This window comes from Salvia splendens, chromosome 13, assembly GCF_004379255.2.
Source record: "Salvia splendens isolate huo1 chromosome 13, SspV2, whole genome shotgun sequence".
Taxonomy (NCBI): domain Eukaryota; kingdom Viridiplantae; phylum Streptophyta; class Magnoliopsida; order Lamiales; family Lamiaceae; genus Salvia; species Salvia splendens.
Window position 1 is genome coordinate 31,364,601 of NC_056044.1, and position 22,116 is coordinate 31,386,716.

At 41.8% G+C, this 22,116-nt stretch overlaps 1 protein-coding gene and 1 pseudogene across 1 annotated transcript; one reads left to right on the forward strand and one right to left on the reverse strand.

The window, feature by feature from the left end:
- Positions 1-139: 139 nt before the first annotated feature.
- Positions 140-19,767, forward strand: LOC121760883 (annotated as a pseudogene).
- Positions 19,768-19,976: 209 nt separating this feature from the next.
- Positions 19,977-21,266, reverse strand: LOC121761222. The gene is made up of 4 exons (XM_042156846.1): positions 21,113-21,266; positions 20,620-20,727; positions 20,369-20,542; positions 19,977-20,296 (listed from the first exon to the last, which is right to left on the reverse strand). Exons 1-4 carry the CDS (start codon positions 21,191-21,193, stop codon positions 20,207-20,209), a joined length of 453 nt encoding a protein of 150 aa, XP_042012780.1. The 5' UTR covers positions 21,194-21,266; the 3' UTR covers positions 19,977-20,206.
- Between the last annotated feature and the right edge of the window lie 850 nt (positions 21,267-22,116).

Sequence of the window (22,116 nt, forward strand, 5' to 3'; positions counted from 1 at the left end):
ATTTTCCACTCCTTTTTCCTTGAGCTTGAGACACCCGCTTGCGGTTGACGAGGAAAGGCGCATAATGGAGCTTTCACTGACATCGATAGCAAGGGCTGGCAAGGGCACGGTGCGGCGTAGGGATGAAGCTCAATAGTCGATGTTGTACTTGGCTGCTGTAGCTGACGATCTGACGGAGTCAACTGTGGCTGATGTTCTGGCAACGGGGGAGCGCGAATCTTTCCAACACGGCGACCGGACGTTTGGGAGGGCAGATCCCGGCAAGTCTGGTTTTTCACATGCAGAAACGGCTGCTGGTGCGATTCTGATTAAGACCAACCCGAGTTCGGGCTTTGGCGAGCGCAATGCGGCTATCGGAGTGGTCGTTCCTGCTCCGCGAACTGATCCCCAGAGGTGAAGGCGTTGCGCGGAGGCCGATAGACATTCTGTCGGGCGGAATACCAACTGGAAATAGAGCGTGCGTGCGGCGGCTTGTAGTAGTCGCTGAGCACTCCAGGTTGTTCCCAGTCTGAACACGAATACGACTGTGGGCCGTACGTATCTGGGCTGAAATACGATGACGGCCTAGAGGTGTATGGAGGTGTTCTAGGCCGCAACTGACTGTGGGGTGGATAGCGGCGGGTTCGCTGCGAGTACATCGGGTCTGGAGTCTGATGAGGCGGTGGCTCCGGCAGGGGAGGCACACGAAGTTTGCCAAAGCGTCGATTGGCTGCGTCCAACCGGGTCTCCAGTTTGTCAATCGCAGCATGTATGCGATCAAACAACTTGGTTGTATAGGAGTATTCCAAATTTGGCATCTCAAAGTCTCTAATTAGGGTGAATGGATGCGGAGGGTGAGAACCGATGAAAGCACCAGTTGTTAAGAGCACAATTCTCTTAACGAAGAAATCCTGCGATTACACTCGCAACACACCAATCCGGCGCCCCGAACGTTGGGGTCGGCGGCTCAATTCGTGGCTGGCGCGGAGAACTTCCTCTGTCGGCAGTCTTCAAGGTTTGATAAGGAGTATTGCACAAGTAATGTGGGCAAATTATTTCTTCATTAATTGAATAAAAAGATAACAACCTAGCCCTATTTATAATACTAGAATACTAGCTTAGGGAACACGAAAACAAGATATGAAAATATACTATGAATCAAAAGATATGGGGAATAAAAAGATAACTAAATATTTGGGAAATCCTAAGATATAGGGGGATCGTAACATATACTTACAAAACATTCATAGTGTTCCGATATTAAATATCTCATTTTTATTTTTTATTTTTATTTTTAGTAATAATCTCTTAATTCACTATTTCATTTCACTTATATACCAATATCATAAAATTAATGTAATATATATATATATATATATATATATATATATATATATATATATTGTATTTCACTATTGTTTTCTTTGATTTACTTTCATTTACATTTCGCAAAAACTATGAAATATTAATTCACGGGCGGGGGAGTATAAGGGATTGACTTATATAAGAACTTGTTCACCATGCACCCTTCTGATAATTGTGAGATTAGAGTAGGCAGTGGCGGACGCAGGATTTTAATACTGGGTCCAAAATTAATATTAACAGTTAGTTATATATTTTTAATGTCAACAATGCCAAAAACGCTTTAGACATAAACATTATGGAACTATGATAGAAAGATGAATAATGAGAGAGAAATAATTTGAAAATGAGCTATATAAGTTTTAAAAAAATACACACAATTCCATTGTCGGTACCGAAATAGTGAAAGAACTGATAAATTTGAAAATAAAAAGCATAAATTCAAAACTACACATCAGCAAAATAATTAAAGAATAGATTTTTTTAAATAAAGAGCATAATTTTAAAATTAAATGTACTAATACTATATGATATGGACTAAAGAATTTGTACTTTAATTCTTATATTACTGACCACAAATTACTAATTTAAGCTTCCAGGTTGGAAGACAAATTTGCCATGGCTAAACAATGAAATGTTAAATTTGTATAATATATAATACTCCCTCCGTCCCGGGCTACTCGCTCATTTCCTTTTCGGCTCGGAGATTAAGGAATGAGTGTATAGGAAAGTCAAAAATGACGGCTGTAGGTGAAATTTTTTACTAAAAATGGAAAGAGTGCAAGTAACTTGGGACGCCCAAAAAGGAAATAAGTGCGAGTAGTGCGGGACGGAGGGAGTATATCGTAAGTATATCACAAATGGATGGGTGTTCCAATGCACCCCATGACCCCAAGTAGGTCCGCTACTGAGAGTAGGCAAATTAAGCCCAACCCGATTGGTTAACGGGGTTAAGGGCAAAGTTGGCCCCAAAATTTTAGACCCATGAGGGTTCAGGGTTTAGGTTCCTTAAACGATCACTAGCACAATGAGGCCGGGCTGCCCATGCCCGATGCGAAAGTTTTGCACTACAAATGGAATTACGAGGCCGATTAGGTTTCATTGTTTGGGATTTGTTGGATTTTCGAGACAGCCCGACCTTGCTTGTTTTTCAGAGAAAATATGCAATGATCTCGAACAGGTCGTCTCAGCCTGGCCCGATCTTTGCCATCTCAATTACTTAGTGCATTTGTTCGCACCCACCAACATAATATAAATGTCCGAAATTTTTTCATTCAATGTGTATAAATGTGTTCTTTTCTTTTTCCCTCAACATTATGTACTGATTGATACAAAAATTGAAAAGCATATCTACGTTACATATTCATGCATCTTCCGTTTTTCGAATAAAAATCAATGTGGAGCTGGCCTTCATTAACCTTATCGAACAAAACACGAATGCTTCTGTAATATAATTAAACTCTGAGATTTGATCTGCTGAGCGACAGATTTTGAGTGACTCTTTTTCTCTTTCATTTTTACATTACTTGCTTGCCGATTTTTTTTTACCTTTTTTCCCTATTCTCATATCCATGTCTCCTTCCAAGAACACCAATCCACTTCCTTCTGATATTTTTTTTAATTCAGAAATTCATCTTCATACTCCACATCATTCTTTCTCCCAATTGCACAACTTCTCTGAAATTTTCTTTCACTAAGCACGACATCATCACAAATCCAATTCACCCAAAATTTGGAATTCTCCGGGGACCACCAGTCCTATACCTTTCTCTTCAAATTTCGAATCTACTAGCATTGGGTTTGAATTCGATATCCGAACAATTTCCCTCTATTCAACCTTTTAGCGAATTAGACAGTAAAAAATCTCAGATTTCATAAGGTGAATTAATTACAAAGAAACTAATTACTGTACTAAAAATTGAGAAGATACCCTTTGGAGAAAGAAGGTGAATGGTGATGTATTGTGGAATTTCACTTCGAACAATAAATGGAGAGAAGTTGTGCGGATGGTTTTGGAGCGTGATAAAAAATTTAAAGAATTGGGCAAAAATGAGCAGATAAGAAATTTACATCTTTATGTAGATAAAGTAAATGGCAATTTCTTCAGTTGCTGTGAAGAATGAGAAATTCAGCGGCTGGAAGTCCAAAGTTTTCTAAGAAGAAGGAAGAGAGGCAATTTCTTTAGGCCATCCACAACGCTGTCTCTATACCGTCTCTTAAACTACTATTTGAGCACTATTTGAGGGCCCCACTGTCCTTTTTGCCTCCATCTCTTAACTAAGAGACGGAGCCCGTCTCTTAACCGTCTCTATACCGTCTCTTAATTACTATTCATTCAATTTAATTTATAATTTTTTTTAAAACCCAATTCAATTTAAACAAACACACTTTATTAAAATTAAAACAAAATAAAAAAACACACAAAATAAAAAAACACACAAAATAAAAAAAACACACAAAATAAAAAAACACACAAAATAAAAAAAAAACTAATCGGAAGGGCTAATCATCCTCCGGAGGCGGTCGAGGTTGAGGGGGAGTCGGAAGGCCAAGTTGTGCTGCCATATGCACAATTCCGTTCCACCAGGCCGCGTATTGGGAGTGCGAGAAGCGGGAAGTGTCCTCCATTGTGGCGGTCATGTACGCCACCATAAGTGTGTCCGAGCCTCCTCGCGAGCCCGATCCTGAGGCCGGCTGGCTTGATTCGCCTCGGCCCTTCCTTGCTCTAGCCGCTTTCGCCGCCTTCGTCCCTTGCGGCCGACGGCGCCTACTCGCGGATCCTCCTGCATCGCCGACCGTACCCGCAAACTCCTGGGATTCAGCATCATGTTGGCTGATGCCTTCAGCAGTGTCACCACCAGACGCACCAGCACTAGACGAGTATTGGCCACTCGCCGTATGCTTCGTGCGCTTCGAGTTTGAGCCCGAGCTGGAGCGAAAACCGTCGGCCCATCGTTCCTCGTCCTTGACGGCCTGCCAAACATCAACAAATCTGAATTGATGTCCCTCGTCCTGGTAGTAGGCGCGCAAAGCGGACGTCAAAATGTCGGTGGCCGTGGTGCCGCTTTGGTAGCGCGCCTCTTCAGTCGAGTAGATGCCGCAGAATTTTTTGACCTGTCGGTCGACTCGGTCAAAGTGACAGCGGATCATTTTAAGTGTGCGCTTGCGGGAGCGGTTCGGCTTTATTTGGTGGTAGACCTCGACAACCTTTTCCCAGAAACACTTCCGGGTTTGTTGATTCCCGACGATGGGATCGTACGAGACCGTGATCCAGGCGTTGTACACCGCCATCGTTTCGAGGTTGTTGTACGGATGTCGGCCAAGATCTTCTTCCTCTTCTTCCTCCTCGTCCTCGCCCGTCTGGGGTTGTACACTGCCTCGGCCACCTCCACCGCCTCGCCCACTTCCACCGCCTCGCCCACTTCCACCGCCTCGGCCGATGCCCGGCGTGGGATCAACTGGAAAATCCTCCCGGATCTGGGATAATCCCTGCGAAAACCGCGGGACGTTGGAACGAACATATGCATCAAGGTCAAAATTGGGTGGTTGGTACCCCCCGGCGTCGCCGAACCCTGCGTCCCCGGCGTTGACGAACCTCCACCACCCAATGTGTTGATCATGTTCTCCCAATCGCCGAACGAGTTGAGATCCCACCCGCCGGAGCCGGAGCCGCCATAGTTGCCCTCGCCGTCGCCGGACATCTTGAGTTGGGTTATGAAAATTTCAGTGAAAATTTGAGAGAAAATTTAGATGATAGGAAGAATAGATGTGTAGTTGTGTGTAAATGAGGATGAGTTTAGGAGTATTTATAGAGTAAAAAATTTAATAAAAAACAAAAAAAATTATAAAAAAAAACAAAAAAACGGTAATAATACCGTTACAATTTTTTTTTAATTTAAATTTGATTTTTTTTTAAAAAAATATTTATTGCGTCAGCATGTGACGACGCCCACTCGCGGGCCGGCGAGTGGGCGTCACGCACGACGCCGGGCTGCGCCACGTCGCCTAGGCGCGTGGCGAGACAGCTCGTCTCGTGGCTCGCCGAGACGAGACGCGGGACGAGACGGAGGCTGCAACGCGTCTCGCCGGGGTCTCGTCTCGCCGGGACGAGACGCGAGACGCCGGCGAGACCTGTTGTGGATGGTCTTACTTGCTTTGAAGAATGAGAAATTCACTGGAATCATTAAATTGGCTGCCAAAATTGGGAACGTGTGAAGGAGCAAGAAATCATTAATGTTGAAAAGATACGAAAAGCATATCAAAATGAAAGAGGAAAAGAAGAAAGAGGTCAAATCTCATTAAACTCTATATTATTCGTCTCAATTTAAATAGATATAAAAGATGCTTGGAAATTCCCAATTTCTTGGAGTTTTTAGGTAAATTAGCAATTATTCTTTCACGATTTTGTTACAGCAGAGAATTATGTTAATTGTTTTAAATATACTATTGTTAACTAGTGAAACCATATCTTACTAGGGAGAATTATGTTAATTGTTTTAAATATACTATTGTTAACTAGTGAAAACCGTATCTTAATGGGAAAATTATGAGGGTTTATTTTTGGCATGTTATAAGTTTTGGGCCAATAAATGTTTTGTTGTTGGGCTGTTTCAATTAATTTAGCCCATTATATATTTTTGTGTTTATAAAAAGCCCAAATTCTGTCAACAAATTCTCATTCTCACAACCAACGGCGGCGATTTGCGACTCGTGCCGCCGACTACTGTAAGAATTCTGTTCATTAGATTTTTTATTAGTAATGTTATTTTGATAGAGTTAGGTTTATGTGTTATTTTAAATCGTTGATTGTATCAAAATTACATATAAGTATCTTATGTAAGTTAAAAAATTATTAACATAGGATTGGATATTTAAGGAATCTTGTTGTCATTGATAATTGTAGGTATGCATCAACATTTAAAAAAAACCATGGTATGTTGAATTGTCAACCTAAAGTATTTAAATTTTCGATAGTATTACACCTTTTGTAAAAAAAAATCAATGTTTTAAGTATTAAAATTACTCCAAAAAGATATAGTTTGTGACGTGCTATGTATGATATCTAGGTTAGGGGCATAGCATTCGAAAAATGATATGCATTAGTGTTAAGAGCCTACTGCTCCTAACGTGAATTCCGTTCAAATTCACAACTGTAACACCACAATTCCGGCGCCCTCGTTTAAGGGTCGGCGGACAAACGATAGGGCTGGCGCGGAGGAGTCTCCGTCGGCAGCGTTGAGAGTTTAAATCCGTTGATTAATCCGGCGCCCAAGTCTTGGGTCGGAGGTGATCTCCGGAGATAGAGCTGGGCGCAAGAATGAATCTTGTCGGCAGCGATAGATAATTTTGGATGCTTGATACTCCACAAGTGGGCAAACGATAATGATTTTATTGATTGATTGAATGAATAAAAAAGATAACAGTCTATCCTATTTATAATGCTACTGACTTAATGAACAAGAAAGCAAAGATATAGAAAAAGATACGCTAAATCCCTATAATATCTAAACTAAATAATAATAATAGAGGTTCGTATCAACTCCCCCACGGTTAAAATCCACCTTGTCCTCAAGGTGGGAACCACGAAGCAAAAAGAAGAGTTGAAAGCAGAAGCTTCGGCGAGACAACTCCTCCTGGATCAAACACACACCTAACAGAAGAACGTCTCCCTTCTTCACTTCCATAAAAAATCAACAAAGGAGACCCAACTTTGTCGGAAAAAATTCTTTGCCAAATCGAAAAGCTTGTCCACGCCTCCCAGAATGCCCAAGCATGGCATGTCATTACTCGGAGGGATCAACCTTGCATCTTTGTGGAGCGATGTTGATCGATGATTCATACTTGGAACATCACTGACATTCAAATCCACATAGACACAAACAATTACGGGCAAATCGGTGTAAGCACCATCTCCTTTCTTGCCCCAACAATTTCCAACAACATTTTTGGATGACACTTGAACAATATTGAGTAAGGCGATTATTTTCTCCACTTCACCAATAGAACCATCCTCCTCTTTATCTTCTAGCAATGTCTCATCCTTTTCACCAATCTTCTCAGCATATACCCCAACGAGCACTTGCGGTGGCTCACTGTCGTTCTTGACAATCCCTTTGTTCTTGAGGAACTCTCCAGGGGACTCGTTGTTTTGAACATCAAGAGGAGCGCCATCATTGTGAACATCGGTAATGTCATGGGGAACATCATCACCGAATACTATCGTGGGAGTATTATCAGTTTTCTCTTCGGCTAAATTCTCATATTGAATGTTCTCCTCAAACTCCTCCCCATCATCCGCATAACAGAGAATGCGTTGTTTACACACATGTCCCATCACTCATTTCTCGGGACAGTGCCAGCAGAGACCCAACCTGGACCGTTATGACTTCTCCGCCTGGGAGACTCGTATTAGCGGCAGGCGTGGCTGCTCCGGAGTTTGACTGGTCACATGTGCGGGCTAACTGTACAGGTCCCGCGTGGGCTTTTCGGTGGAGTAGCGGGGCTGGTGGGAGGCGGGCTGGACTCGCGCTCTCACCTCCTCCCGAGGGCGAGGTTGGTCCCAGCACGTCTCCGAGCGTCGGGGACGGTCAACGGTCAGGTAGTCGCGGTCCTGCTGTTGCGCCGGTGGGTCCCAGCACGTTGGGCGGTGCCGCTGCGTTGCGGTTGTCGGGTAGTGATCAAACCCTAATTGGGTCTGATGCTCTGTGCGATCAGATAGGTGGCCACCCCTCTCGACGTAGCCGCCGCGGTGTCGGGGCCAAGCGTCTTGCGCACGATCGCGGTACCCGATGGGCTGGTATCTCGGTCGTGGGCGACGATCAGGTGGATCCAAGTGGTGTGAGACGTAGGGTGATTCTGGATCAGGCCACGACGGCGGGCGGAGTACTTCCACCCGGATGCTCGGAGGGTCCCAACTGGATGGTAGGGACGGGATGTCTGTGTGGCATGAGGGAAGTCGTATTGACGACGGCGATAGCCGGCGTAGTCGTATGACATGTTGACGGACTGAGGTGTGGCTGTGGTGGATGATGATCGTCTGACTTCGACGCGGCATGCGGGAATCCTTCCCGTCGGGCGTTGCAGAAGTAGTGTTGTCCTGCGGCTAGAGCTCGGCGGACAGGCGGGACTCGACAACCAAAGCAGTTGCTGTGCGCGGAATGTTTTCCGTCGGGCAGCGGTGTAGCTTCGGTTCGAGATGGTGGGAGGGTCAACTCTCAATGAAAACACCAATTGTTAAGAGCCTCCTGCTCCTAACGTGAATTCCGTTCAAATTCACAACTGTAACACCGCAATTTCGGCGCCCTCGTTTAAGGGTCGGCGGACAAACGATAGGGCTGGCGCGGAGGAGTCTCCGTCGGCAGCGTTGAGAGTTTAAATCCGTTGATTAATCCGGCGCCCAAGTCTTGGATCGGCGGTGATCTCCGGAGATAGAGCTGGGCGCAAGAATGAATCTTGTCGGCAGCGATAGATAATTTTGGATGCTTGATACTCCACAGTGGGCAAACGATAATGATTTTATTGATTGATTGAATGAATAAAAAAGATAACAGTCTATCCTATTTATAATGCTACTGACTTAATGAACAAGAAAGCAAAGATATAGAAAAAGATACGCTAAATCCCTATAATATCTAAACTAAATAATAATAATAGAGGTTCGTATTAATTAGGCACCTTTGGTCGCGATAACTTCATTTTAGATCCAAGTTTTTTGATGATTTTAAGATATATTGACTTGTCGAAAACAATTATCCTTTAAAAATTATAAAGGCGTTACATATAAAATAAAATATTTTAATATTGTCTTTATTATATTGTTAAATGTTAAATTTCTCATAGTCCAATTATAATTAATTAATTCATATAAATCTAATTTAGCTCATGATTTTGAAGTAATACTCATATATACTGATTTAAACAATTATATGATTGATGTGTGTAATAGGGATTTGTAAAGTCCTTGAAATTGATGGAGGAGATGAATAGGGAGATGAGTCAGGAGATGAATCAGGAGAGAAGTTGCTAAATGAGAAGATAACTTACTTAAGTGGCTTTGCTAACGCTTTGAAGGATCAAATGCATACTGTATTCTACTCATGGCCGGTGACAACGAGCCCCCGATACCCGCCCATCGAGCATTATTGGTATGTAATAAAACCCGCGAAATAAATTTACGGTTCCTATTTTGAACTCATAAAGAACATCTAGCCAACCATTTACACTAAATTCATCGCATCAAAAAAATATTCTCTATCTAATTATGTTTTCTAATAATAAAATTTGAATAACTGATTTGGGTTTATCTTAATATAATAAAAATATTGGATATATTTTGCTGAAAAACTCAATGGGATGGGAGATGGGCCTTAACTCTCCATTTTGGATTTTAGAGTATCACTGGAGATGATCTTGACTCATATTGTTTTTTTGCGACTCTAGCTATATTTGCTCTTATTTTCAATGAATTTGTCAATTTTTTGAGTTTTGGCCAAATTCTCCCAAAAACTTAGTGTTAGTATGCCAGTTTCGGTTCAGCTTGTTGGTATGTAAAAAATTCAATTTGTTTGGTCGGACAAATAAATTAATGTTTCAAAATGAACCGGTGGAATTGGAACTGGACCGTTAGAACTGGTATGCTTGTTCATTACATCTGACTATATGTAATGTTCGAGTAGTGTTATACAACCACTACCTCTTGCATAACTAGAGATCAAATTTAAACTACTAAATTAAAAAAATATAAGGTTGAAATTTAGTTATAAAGTTTTCGGATTTGAAAACACGTAGGTCACTATAAGGGGCATTTTAGTTCACTACACTTATGATTTAATTAAAATGAACTAGATACCCTTGGAACGAACCAAAACGTCTATAAAATGACCTTCGTGTTTTCAAAGTTCATCCAAACTCATCTTCCCCCTTTTTTTAGCCTAATGGTTGAGACTTAGTCTCTAGTCATGCATTAAGTTGTCGTTATGCATTGATCCCTACCCTGTTACACCATATACATCTACAGGCAACGAGATCTACAATATTTCGAAACATGCTGGATTCAAACGAATGCAAAGCTCCGGCGAATCAAACGATAACGCTACCAGAGCTTAATCACGAGGAACTAGAAGCCCTACTCGAGTTCTTGTACAGTGGAAGTCTTCCAAAAGAGAATATTAAGAAACACGTTTGGTCGTTGGCGATAGCTGCTTGCTGACAAATATGAGATCCCTTACCTGCAGAAGTTTTGCGAAAATGAGATGCTTCTATCACTAAATTCATCCAATGCTCTTGATACCTTGGAAAATATCAGACACTTGCTCCAACCAAAACCTTAGAAATGAAGTCCTAAACTTCATTATTGCAAACATGGAACACTTGCTCCAACCAAAACCTTAAAAATAGAGTCCTAAACTTCATTATAGCAAACGTGGAAGGTATATGATGGAGTACGTACTAAACAAGCCCAATAGCAGTGACGGCCCATCAACCCAAAGCCCAAGGAAGAGTATCAGTTCGGCATTACCAAAGAGTTCGGCCCTAGCCTACAGCTCGGTAAAAGCCGACCAATCAGTTCGGCATTACCAAAGAGTTCGGTCCCAGCCTACTGCTCGGTAAAAGCCGACCAATCAAGCTCTACTCTCAGATCGGCAAAAGCTGCTCGGCAATAGTTCAGCAGTTCGGTCTCAGTATTCGACTGAACTGGGAGATAGTGGACCCATGCAGGATCTCATGACCACTACACGATCTATTTAGTGGTGTCAAATCATGCAGGATCTCATGCGGGATAAGCGGACCAAACAAAGAGGTAGTGGACCCATGCAGGATCTCCATGACCTCCACGACATCCACAACCATCATTAGTGGTGATGCAAGCCACGATCTTAGTTCAATGTATAAATAGAACTTAGATCAGATAGACTGGGGTTAAGTTCTCTAGAGATCAAATATCAAATAGCAAGTCTGTATTGTAAGCTGTAGAAAACAGATCAAGCAATACAACTCTGCCCTCTTTTCTTCCCATGGACGTAGATTTACCTCAGTAAATCGAACCACGTAAATCTCTGTGTCGTGATCTGTATTTTCCAGCATTCATCACCATCAAAAATTCGCCCAACCATCACTGGCGCCGTCTGTGGGAAACAGAGAACCAAATTTGTGATAAAGCGAGTTTTTGATCCTCTTCCACCAAAAAAAATGCATACCAGATCACGTAACACCCATAATACCGTTCGTGATAACCATGAGGAAGCTAGTCCAGCCCGCAGGTCTGGAAAACAGCCTCGGGAGAAATCTACTTCCAGTTCTCACGGAGAAGGAACAAGCCGCTCAAAGACTCATCGCACCGAGTCTTCCCAGCAGCCTGATTTGAATGAGGCTGTCAAGCTGTTCTTGGCTGAGAAGCAGGATGAGTTCTTAGCCTTCCTGCAAAAGAGCCAAGAGCCGAAGACGAAAACGGTGGATTCTCCTTCCTCATCCAGACATGAAAGTCACTACCGCAGTAGTGCCGTGTCTTCCAGAAAGAAGAATCCTCAACCCCGACATGTTCCTGTTCCTCCTCGGTACCGGAATCACAGGAGATCTCCATCTCCTCCATACCGAAGAGATGTCGGGTTCGCCATGTACGGAGCATTGAAGACTCCGTTCTCGGACGATATCACCCGAACTCCCCTTCCACAGAACTACCGAACCCCGTCGATGACTTATGACGGGTTGGTGAATCCTCATGACTTCCTGGGACGCTATCAGTATAACATGGCGAACTAGGGTCTCAATGAGGTCCACATGTGCAAGCTGTTTCCCGAGCTGCTTATCGGGAACGCAAGAAGGTGGTTCGATAGCCTCCCCCAAGGCAGCATTAGATCTTACCGAGATCTAATGGATGCTTTCCACAGGAGGTTCTTTCAGAAAGCGGAAGCCCGAATCACTTCGGCTCAGCTGCTTTCTACGCGTCAAGGTCGCGACGAAAAGATCAGCGACTTTATGACGAGGTTCCACAAGGAATGCCTACAAGTAGATGATCTCAATGATCTACTTGTCATTTCGGCATTCCAAAATGGAATCCTGCCCGGAGCTCTCTACAGAAAGCTCGTGGAATGCAGTCCGCAAACAGCTCAAGAGATGTGGGACATTGCGGACCAGTTTTCTCGTGCCGATGAGGCAGACCGTCGAAAACGGTCTTTAGACAGCTCATCTAGAGAAGACAAAAAGAAGCCCGATCATAGCGATCCAAGGCTTCCTCGCCGAACTCCTTCCCCACTAAAGGAGGGATAGCGGTCATCCGAGGTGATCAAAAAAGAGCAAGAGTGTTTGCAGATTGCGCTTAAAAGTGCCGAGCAATCAGATCGGCACCATCAAGCATAGCAATCACAGCAGCCGGAGTCAGAGGCAGGCGAAATGACCGAAGTCACACCGGAGCCGAACTCGATGGTGTACGGCACTGAAGCCGTGATTCCGGTTGAGATCGGCATACCCAGTCCCTGAACTCTTAATTTCTCAGCAGAACTGAATGAGGACGGACTGAGAGCCGAACTAGATCTGGCCGAAGAAAGAAGAGAATTGGCCTGCATAAAAGCAGCCAAGTACAAGGAGCAAGTAGCCCGGTATTATAACCAAAGGGTGAAAAAGCTGCAATTTCAAGTGGGAGATCTCGTCTTGAGAAACAACGAAGTAAGCCGAGCAGAAAAGCTGGGCTAACTCGAACCCACATGGGAAGGTCCATATCGGGTGTCAGAAGTCCTCGGCAAAGGGTCTTACAAATTGACTCACATGTCAGGAGAACAAGCACCCCGAACATGGTACATTTCCAACCTCATGAAGTTCCATTTGTAAGAGACAGTCCGGTCAGTCAGTCTTGTGTCTAGTTCGGTCCTAGGGGTATGTGCTTTCTTTGTTTTTTACTTGCGTTTTGTTTGTCTATATGCGTTTTGTTTGTCTATGTGCGTTTTGTCTGTCTGTGTGCGTGTCGTCTCTTACAAATGTTGCTGAGGTATCTTGTTCTTCGAAGGCTGATCCCCTTTTTAGAACATATATAAGCCTACGATTGTGAGTCCAAGCTTCTAAAGAGGATACAAGACCACAATTCGGCTTAAGAAACAAGCAGTTCGTCTGAAACGAACTGCAACAATAAGCCAACGATTGTGAGTCCAAGCTTCTGAAGAAGATACAAGACCACAATTCGGCTTAAAAAACAAGCAGTTCGTCTGAAACGAACTGCAACAAATGGATAGTCCGATCCACGCGATAAAACTCGCCGAATTAGGATAAGGGAAAGTCTGATCCAAGCGATAAAACTCGCCAAATTAAGACACAAGCTTAGTCCGGTCAAAGATGTTTATTTCATCAGACCAAAGACGAGTCCGGTCAAAGATGTTTATTTCATCAGACCAAAGACGAGTCCGGTCAAAGAAGTTTATTTCATAAGACCAAGGACCAAGTCCGGTCAAAGAAGTTTACTTCATAAGACCGAGGACAAGTACGATGAAATTTTTTCGCTAAGCTGTAAATACAGAGTGTTAGAAGCGAAAACAAAATTTCATTTTTCAAATCTTGTTCGGCACACAACTCCGCTACCCTACGAGATGGCGTTACGCTATTACAAAGGACTATTCTACTGTCCAGGGTTGCTAAAGTTGAGCCATCTATTCACAAAATCCTCGTGAAGCTGAGTTCGGGCGTTCCGGGCAGCTGCAGAATAAGCAGGTCGACGAGATGCTCTAATCGACCTGCCACCTCTTCTCTGAGCCAGGGAAGCCCTAGCACCTCGGCGGCGAAGAGTCTCTTCACGAAGCATTTGCCGATCTTGCTCACTCATAACCACAGCTCCTCTGCGAACTTCAGTCCGTCCTCGACTTGACGTCTCTGGTTGTCCCTGAGTTCGTTGCTGACTTGGAATAGGGTTTTGAGCAAGTGAATCAGAGGTTTGAGCTGGAGTACTAGCATCTGTTGGCGGGAAATGCCTGAGGAATCTCTCAATTGAGGGACGCCGGGAAAGAACTATGTCGTACCGAGAAGCCCAGCGCCGCAATGATTTCACGACTTGTTGGCAAGCCGAGCTCTCCAGCGCATTGTTCCTCCGGAGTACATGATATTCCTCCCACAGTTCGTCAACTCGTTCCTGAACTTCAGAGATGGTCATTCCCCCACGCCTGCAGATGAAATCCTCATACGCAGTCCTCTCAGCGACGGCAGTGTTCAGCTCGGCCTCCAGATCCTTCTTTTCGGACTCTAAGTCCTTATTATCGGCCTCCAGCTTCATTGAACGAGCCAAGAGTTCGTCATTCTTCATCTGGTCAGCTATAGCTCTTTTCTCAGCTTCGTCTAAAGCCGAAGAGTACAGCCGCTTCCAGTGAAGTACCTCCAGCTCCTTGAGAGTTAAGAATACAAAGCAGCTACGTCAGTTCGGCATTTCAGCTTACCGAGCAGGTAGTAAACCACAACAGGAGTAAGAGAGTACGAAAAGCTATACGAAGACACAAGGGTAGACAGAAGAATTTTTTCATACATAAGGAAAAATTTTTTTACACAAGGAGGGCTTCAAGGCCATCTTACAAGAAGGAAGAAACTAAACTAGGAGAAGGGAGACGAAATCATACTCCGCCAGCTTCGTCTCCGCCTTCTCGGTGAGGTTCAGCTTCCTTCTCCTTGTCGGCTTCAGCTTCAGCCTCGGCCTCCCTGCTCTCCCCAGCCTGCTCGGCGCCACCATAGCCGATCTGCTGCGCCTCCTGCTCGGCCTGCTCATCGCCGGTCTGCCGCTCATGCTGCTCGGTCTCACCCTCTCCGTGGAAAATTGGAGCGGGTGAAACTGACCCTATGGAGGCAAAGATAGCCTCCATATTCTCATCACGGTCAGCTCGGCAACTACGAACTTGGTCTGCAGAAAGCAGGACCGAGGACGAAGCAAGCTCCTCAAGCACCGGTAGACTCTGAAGCCGAGCTGCTATCTCTCGGCCGTACAGCGGCAGGATGACTTCGGGACCCTGCTCGGCTTTATCGGTCATCAGTTTCAGCAGATCACCGACAAAGGCCGAAAATTGGTTGCTCAGAAAGAGTTTCTCCGCGAAAGCACGGAGAACCTCTCCTTGGGCAACCACGGCGGCAGCATCCCTCCGTTTCGTCTGCTCTCGCTGGATGACGAGCTGGTTTTTGGCAAACTGAGCTTCATCTTGGGCCGAAATCCTAGCAGCTCTGGCTTTCTCAAAGTTTGCCTCAGCCTGCTCGGCCCGATGACAAGCAGCCGCCAACTTCCTCTGCATCTCAGCATAGTCGTTGGACGCTTTGGAGAGTTCGACGGCGACGAGCTTGGAGAGCATATCGTTCCTCTGAAAATGGAAAAAGCAAAAAGTCAACAGAGGGGCTACAAAAAATACAGAAAAAAAAAGCAAGGCCAGAAAATCAAGAAGAAAGTTCACCTCGGCGAAGTCCGTGGGCCATAAAAAGGGCTCACAGATATGTTCCGAAGGAGGCGCCAAGACCACGTCTTTCTCCGGCGCTCTTGGGGGCTTCTGGGTCTTCCCCTTCCTACTTGCCGAAGTCGACTCCGGCTACTTTGGATCCGAAGAGGTCTTTTGCCTCTTCGGATTCTTCTCGGCATCAGACGCCGAGCTGCTGGTTTTCGGCCTCTCCGGTTCCTTAGATTCGGAGGATTTGCGACCGAACTTGTTTAGCAAGTTCACTGCCAAAAAGCAAGAAAACAAGGTTAGTTTTCGTCGTCAAGGCAGTAATGCATAAAAAAGAAATCCTCACCCTCAGCCTCTTCGTCCGAAGACGAGGAGTCGAACACGAAGTCGCCCTTGACGAGCTCAGACTCCAAGTACTGCTTCCTAATCATGGGAATCTTATTGAGCTCGGCCTCGAGCTCGTCCAACGGTTCTACCCGAGGATGAGGAATAACGGACTTCGGCCCTCTCCAGGAAAAGTCCGAAGCCGAAGTCCTATTATAAAAAAAGAAGCGATTTTGCCATTTCGGCCATTTGGTTTTACAAAAGGCTCTAAAGGGCTGTAAAGGGATCAAGTAAAACCAAGATCCCTTCCTCTTAAACTGGAAGAAATTAAGGATTGCCCTCAGAGACAGATCCTTATCTAGCCTACGCAGTTCGGCAGCAAAGGCCGATAAGTGCCTCCAAGAGTTCGGAGTCACCTGACCTAAAGGGAGTTGAAAAAAATCTAGCAGCTCTACAAAGGCAGGGGGAAGAGGGAAACGAAGCCCGCATTCCAAGCCGGCTTCATAAACGGTGGCGTAACCCTCCGGCGGCGAGTCAGCCCTATGAAGGTCGTCGGGAATCGCAACCTTCCCCCCAGGAAAAAAATATTTTTCGTGTAAGGATATCACAGTATCCTTACTCAAGATGCTGTGAAAATACTCTACGGTCTTCTCCCCGGATTCTTTCCGGCTAGAAGACCCCTTACCCCCTTTCCTACCGCTACCTGACTCAGAAGAAGAAGAAGAAGACATAGTTCTTACTCTTTGAAAGTTTGAAGAAATTCTGAAGAAATTCTTGAAAGCGGAAGGAAATTTTTACGCAAAAGAGAGAGATTGCAGAAGAAGCAATAGCAAAAGTGTTCAACTGATGAAGAAAGGACGTATTTATCAGATTCGGAGAAGATTTCAAAATCATCGCACCGTTTCGAATCCCACCTTTTCAGGATTCAACGGCCGGATTTTACTGTCGCATTTAATGCAGTCACGCGCAAGGCACGTCCCCTGACGTCAGCCTCCCCCGTACCTTTATCCAGAATGCCGAAGTGACTCCCTTCGCCGAAGTGATTCACTTCGCTTTTCGGGGGGGGTAGTGATGGAGTACGTACTAAACAAGCCCAATAGCAGTGACGGCCCATCAACCCAAAGCCCAAGGAAGAGTATCAGTTCGGCATTACCAAAGAGTTCGGCCCTAGCCTACAGCTCGGTAAAAGCCGACCAATCAGTTCGGCATTACCAAAGAGTTCGGTCCCAGCCTACTGCTCGGTAAAAGCCGACCAATCAAGCTCTACTCTCAGATCGGCAAAAGCTGCTCGGCAATAGTTCAGCAGTTCGGTCTCAGTATTCGACCGAACTGGGAGATAGTGGACCCATGCAGGATCTCATGACCACTACACGATCTATTTAGTGGTGTCAAATCATGCAGGATCTCATGCGGGATAAGCGGACCAAACAAAGAGGTAGTGGACCCATGCAGGATCTCCATGACCTCCACGACATCCACAACCATCATTAGTGGTGATGCAAGCCACGATCTTAGTTCAATGTATAAATAGAACTTAGATCAGATAGACTGGGGTTAAGTTCTCTAGAGATCAAATATCAAATAGCAAGTCTGTATTGTAAGCTGTAGAAAACAGATCAAGCAATACAACTCTGCCCTCTTTTCTTCCCGTGGACGTAGATTTACCTCAGTAAATCGAACCACGTAAATCTCTGTGTCGTGATCTGTATTTTCCAGCATTCATCACCATCAAAAATTCGCCCAACCATCAGTATACTTTTCACTCCCAGCTTTGACGCCTTCGCGCTCAAGAATTCTCATCTAGTTACACTCATCACAAGGGGATCCTTCTTGTATAATAAAAAAGCGGAAGAGTGGTGTTTTGGGTTGATCCATATTGAGGAGGTGATCACAAGGCTTTCATATTATTCCTTTTTCCAATGTTTTAAAAACCGGACCGGCAAGCGAACCGGCGACGTTACTGGTTCACGGTTCAACCGGTCCAACCGGTCGAACCACCGGTCTAACCGTTTTACTGTTACAAATATATATAAAATATATTAAATTTAGTAAATGATTTACAATTAATAATATATCACAAAACATTAAACCTTATAGATAATTAGTGATGTATAAATATAAATAATATTAAAATTTAGTAAATATATTCAGATATATATATTTAATATTAGTTAGTCTAGATAAAAAATTTAATATTTCATGTATTAAAATAGATAATGTTTATATTAATTTAAGAAAATATATTTTGTAAAATAATATATAATTAAATACGAATTAAGTACTTATTAATTAGTTTAGATAAGATTATTCATTAATGTCAATAGCTAGGGTATATAAATTAAGTATGTAATATAAAAAATTTATTTATAGTAAATAATGAATCTTAAAATAGATAATGTTTATATTAATTTAAGAAAATGTATTTTGTAAAATATTATATAATTAAATATGAATTAAGTACTTATTAATTAGTTTAGATAAGATTATTCATTAATGTCAATAGCTAGGGTATATAAATTAAGTATGTAATATAAAAAATTTATTTATAGTAAATAATGAATCTTATATGGTACTAATAATAATATAGGTGGTAAGTAGAGCATCATTAAAATATAAAGGATGATAATTATATATATTATAATTAACAATTATATTAAAGAATAATAAAATTAAAATGAATTATTAGTTTTTTAGATAAAATTAATGGTTAATGTATAAAAATATTTATTGTTCAAATTGTTCAATGAGCCCATGTGGTGGAGTGGTAGAGGTCTTCTTAACTAGAAGAAAGGTCATGAGTTCAACCTCTACCAACAATAAATTTTAAAAAATTTTGAAAAAAATAGAAACCGGTTTCCGGTTCACGGTCCAACCGGTCTGACCGGCCGGTTCACAGCGGTTCAATGCAGTGGTGGTTTAAAGGGGTGAACCGGACCGGACTACCTACCGGTTCGCGGTCCGACCGGTCGAACCGGCTGGTCTGGTCCGGTCCGGTTTTTAAAACATTGCCTTTTTCTGATATTAAATGTCTCATATTTGTCATTTCATATGTCCATCATTTACTTGTACTATTTTTTAATTATGATGTAAAAAAGTGGACTTTTGTTCATGGACAATGAAGTAGTATAAAGGATTGACTTTTATCAGAACTCTCACTATGTGTACTTGTTAATTGTGAGATAAGAGTAGGCAAAATAAGCCCGGCCCAATTGGCTAATAGGGTTAAAGGTTAAGTTGGGCCCATAAATTATAGCCATCTCTATTTCTTAGTGCATTTTTTCGCACCCACCTATAATAATATAATTGTCCGACATTTTTTCATTCAATCAAGCGTGTATAAATGTATTCTTCTTTTTTTTTCCTCAACATTATAAATGTACTGATTGATACAAAAATAGAAAAGCATATCTACCTCACATATTCATGCATCTTCTGTTTTTCGAATAAAAATAAATGTGGAGCTGGCCTTCATTAACCTTATCGACAAAACACGAATGCTTCTGTAATATATTACTATATAATTAAACTCTTTATTATTCCTCTCAATTAAAATAGACAAAAAGCTGGAAAACCGTAACTTCTTGTTGAAGGTATATAGTACCACAACTATGCACATTAAAGATGCTTGGAAATTCCCACTTTCTTGGAGTTTTTAGGTTAATTAGCAATTATTCTTTCACGATTTTGTTAATGAAACAGAGAATTATGTTAATTGATCGTGACAATAATGTCAAGAATCCGACAAATTTTGACAGAGGTGGAAGCACTTCCCTCACCAAGACGATATGTATGCTATTATACTATAGTTAAATGCTTTAAATATTATTTTAAACTAGTGAAACCGTATCTTACTATGAAAAATTATGAGGATTTTAATTTCAGCATGTTATATGTTGGAAATAAAATAAATAACTAGATGAATTCTCTCTCGAAATTGCTAGGGAATTTCCATTAATTAATTAATAATTTGCATCAAAATTACAAGTGATCTTTGATCACTTGCATTTTCACACCCCACATTCACAAAAGTTAACTTCCCAATCCACCCACAATAGATAAATCTGGTGATTTGTTTTTGACACCAAATTGGAAAATATAGATATTTATAAATATATATGGACCATCATAATCAACTTAAACATATTTCTTCATTACCCAATGCTTTCACTCCAATTCTTGATGGTGTTTGTTATTGTTCGTTTCACCATCTGTGCATCCATGCTCTCCTCATCTTCCTCATTCTGCACCAAAATTATGTCATCAATATACGTATCATTCTAATATATTAAAACCAAAAAATAAAATTTTCTTACTTCTCCTCCTAGAGCTTGTAAATGAAAGCTGTCTGCACAGGAAACCCTAGCTTCAAGCACATTAAGACCGAGCTCTTCGAACGTAGCGAGTATCAATACGAGCAGCCCCGGGCAGCTTCTTCCCGAATGCACTTTTACTAGGAAACCCTTTTCTAGGGTTTCAACAGAAACTCTCTGCAAATATATATAAATATTAATTATTACATTAATTAAAATATGTATTTAATATGTGTAGGAGGAAAAAATGTTACAGGGGTTGAACTCTCTGAGGTTGATATTTCTTCATTCAATATTTCCACTTTGTGTTTCAACTCTTTGATGTAGTTTGATGCATCAAGAACGATTGATGTATCATTCATCTGCCAAGATGGAAAACCCAAAGTCAATTACTATATCAAGAAATTGTTTACCTAAAATAGTGACTTTCATATCAATCAAGAGTTAAAAGCTACTTGCTCATTTCCTCATATATAAAAAAAAAGAATCAAAATTGGAAAAATTTAGCTAAAAATTGATCTTATAATCTTGTGATGAGAAACACGGGAATTACAGACGACGAGTAAGGCGGTGTGTGACAAAATTTGCTAACATAAGTATACGCATGATTGGATCAAATAAACACAATTAGGAGATGAGGAAATTAAGCAACAAAAAAAATTGATCGAAAACACAATCACATAAAAGTGAGAAACACCTTTTTGTATAACCAATCAAAATGAAATGAAAAATGAGCAGAGAATTTACAGCATGAGAGTGAGTGATGGAACGGAGAATCTGCAGCTTATCGTGAAGAGCAGCATCTCTCTTGTGCTCTCGAGAAACCATTGCAGTTTTGTATATTTCTTCTTCTATTTTTTTCCTTTGGTATATGGAAATTCCATTGCTTTGAGGCTTTAAAGAGAAGGATGCCCTCTCAAATCAGTGTCATATTTTGTTTGCTTCCCACATGACCCCCAGCCTCACTCTCTCTCTCTCTTTCTCACTCAAATTAATAAATTAAATATAATTAGCATTTTGTGTGAATTAATTATGTATTTGTGTGCATGAGTAATTAAGGAATGTAATTAGATATAATTATGTGAACAAATTATGCCGCTACTATATGATTGATTAACACGTAAACCTTTTCTCTGCCAAGAAATCAGAAACCAAAAAAAAAAAAAGAAATTATGTATGTATATATATGTGAGTGTGTGTATATATATTGTCTACCTGTGAAATAAAACTTTGGTTTTACTATATTGTGGCAGTAATAGCAGCAGGAGTACACCATGATTCTGCTATACTTTGATTGGCTCAATTTGTACACATGTGATTTCTGTATAAGTCATGAGAAATCTACTGCCACTTTAGCAAGAGGACTATGGATTTTACAAGTCACCCACAATTTTTTGTATTGCAATTCACAAGATATATTGATTTATTGTCGTTAGTAGTGAAAAAAATCTCGATTTATCTAATTTAAGAGGTAAGGTAAAATAAAAATACTACTTTAAATTTCTTAATTATACAATTAATTGAGAATTCTGTATTGATAAAATATAGTACTACTCCGTAACACATATGATCACACATAAAATATACTTAAATAAAAACTGTAGTATCATTTCAAAGTTTAGTGTTATTTTTCAGATGTAAATTGGGGTGAATATTGAAAATGGCAGAAGTCCTTAAATTCTGCTGCGACAGAGAAATAGTTTGGGGATTTTAGATTATTCCGTCACCACTCCATAAAATAAACTGCGCAA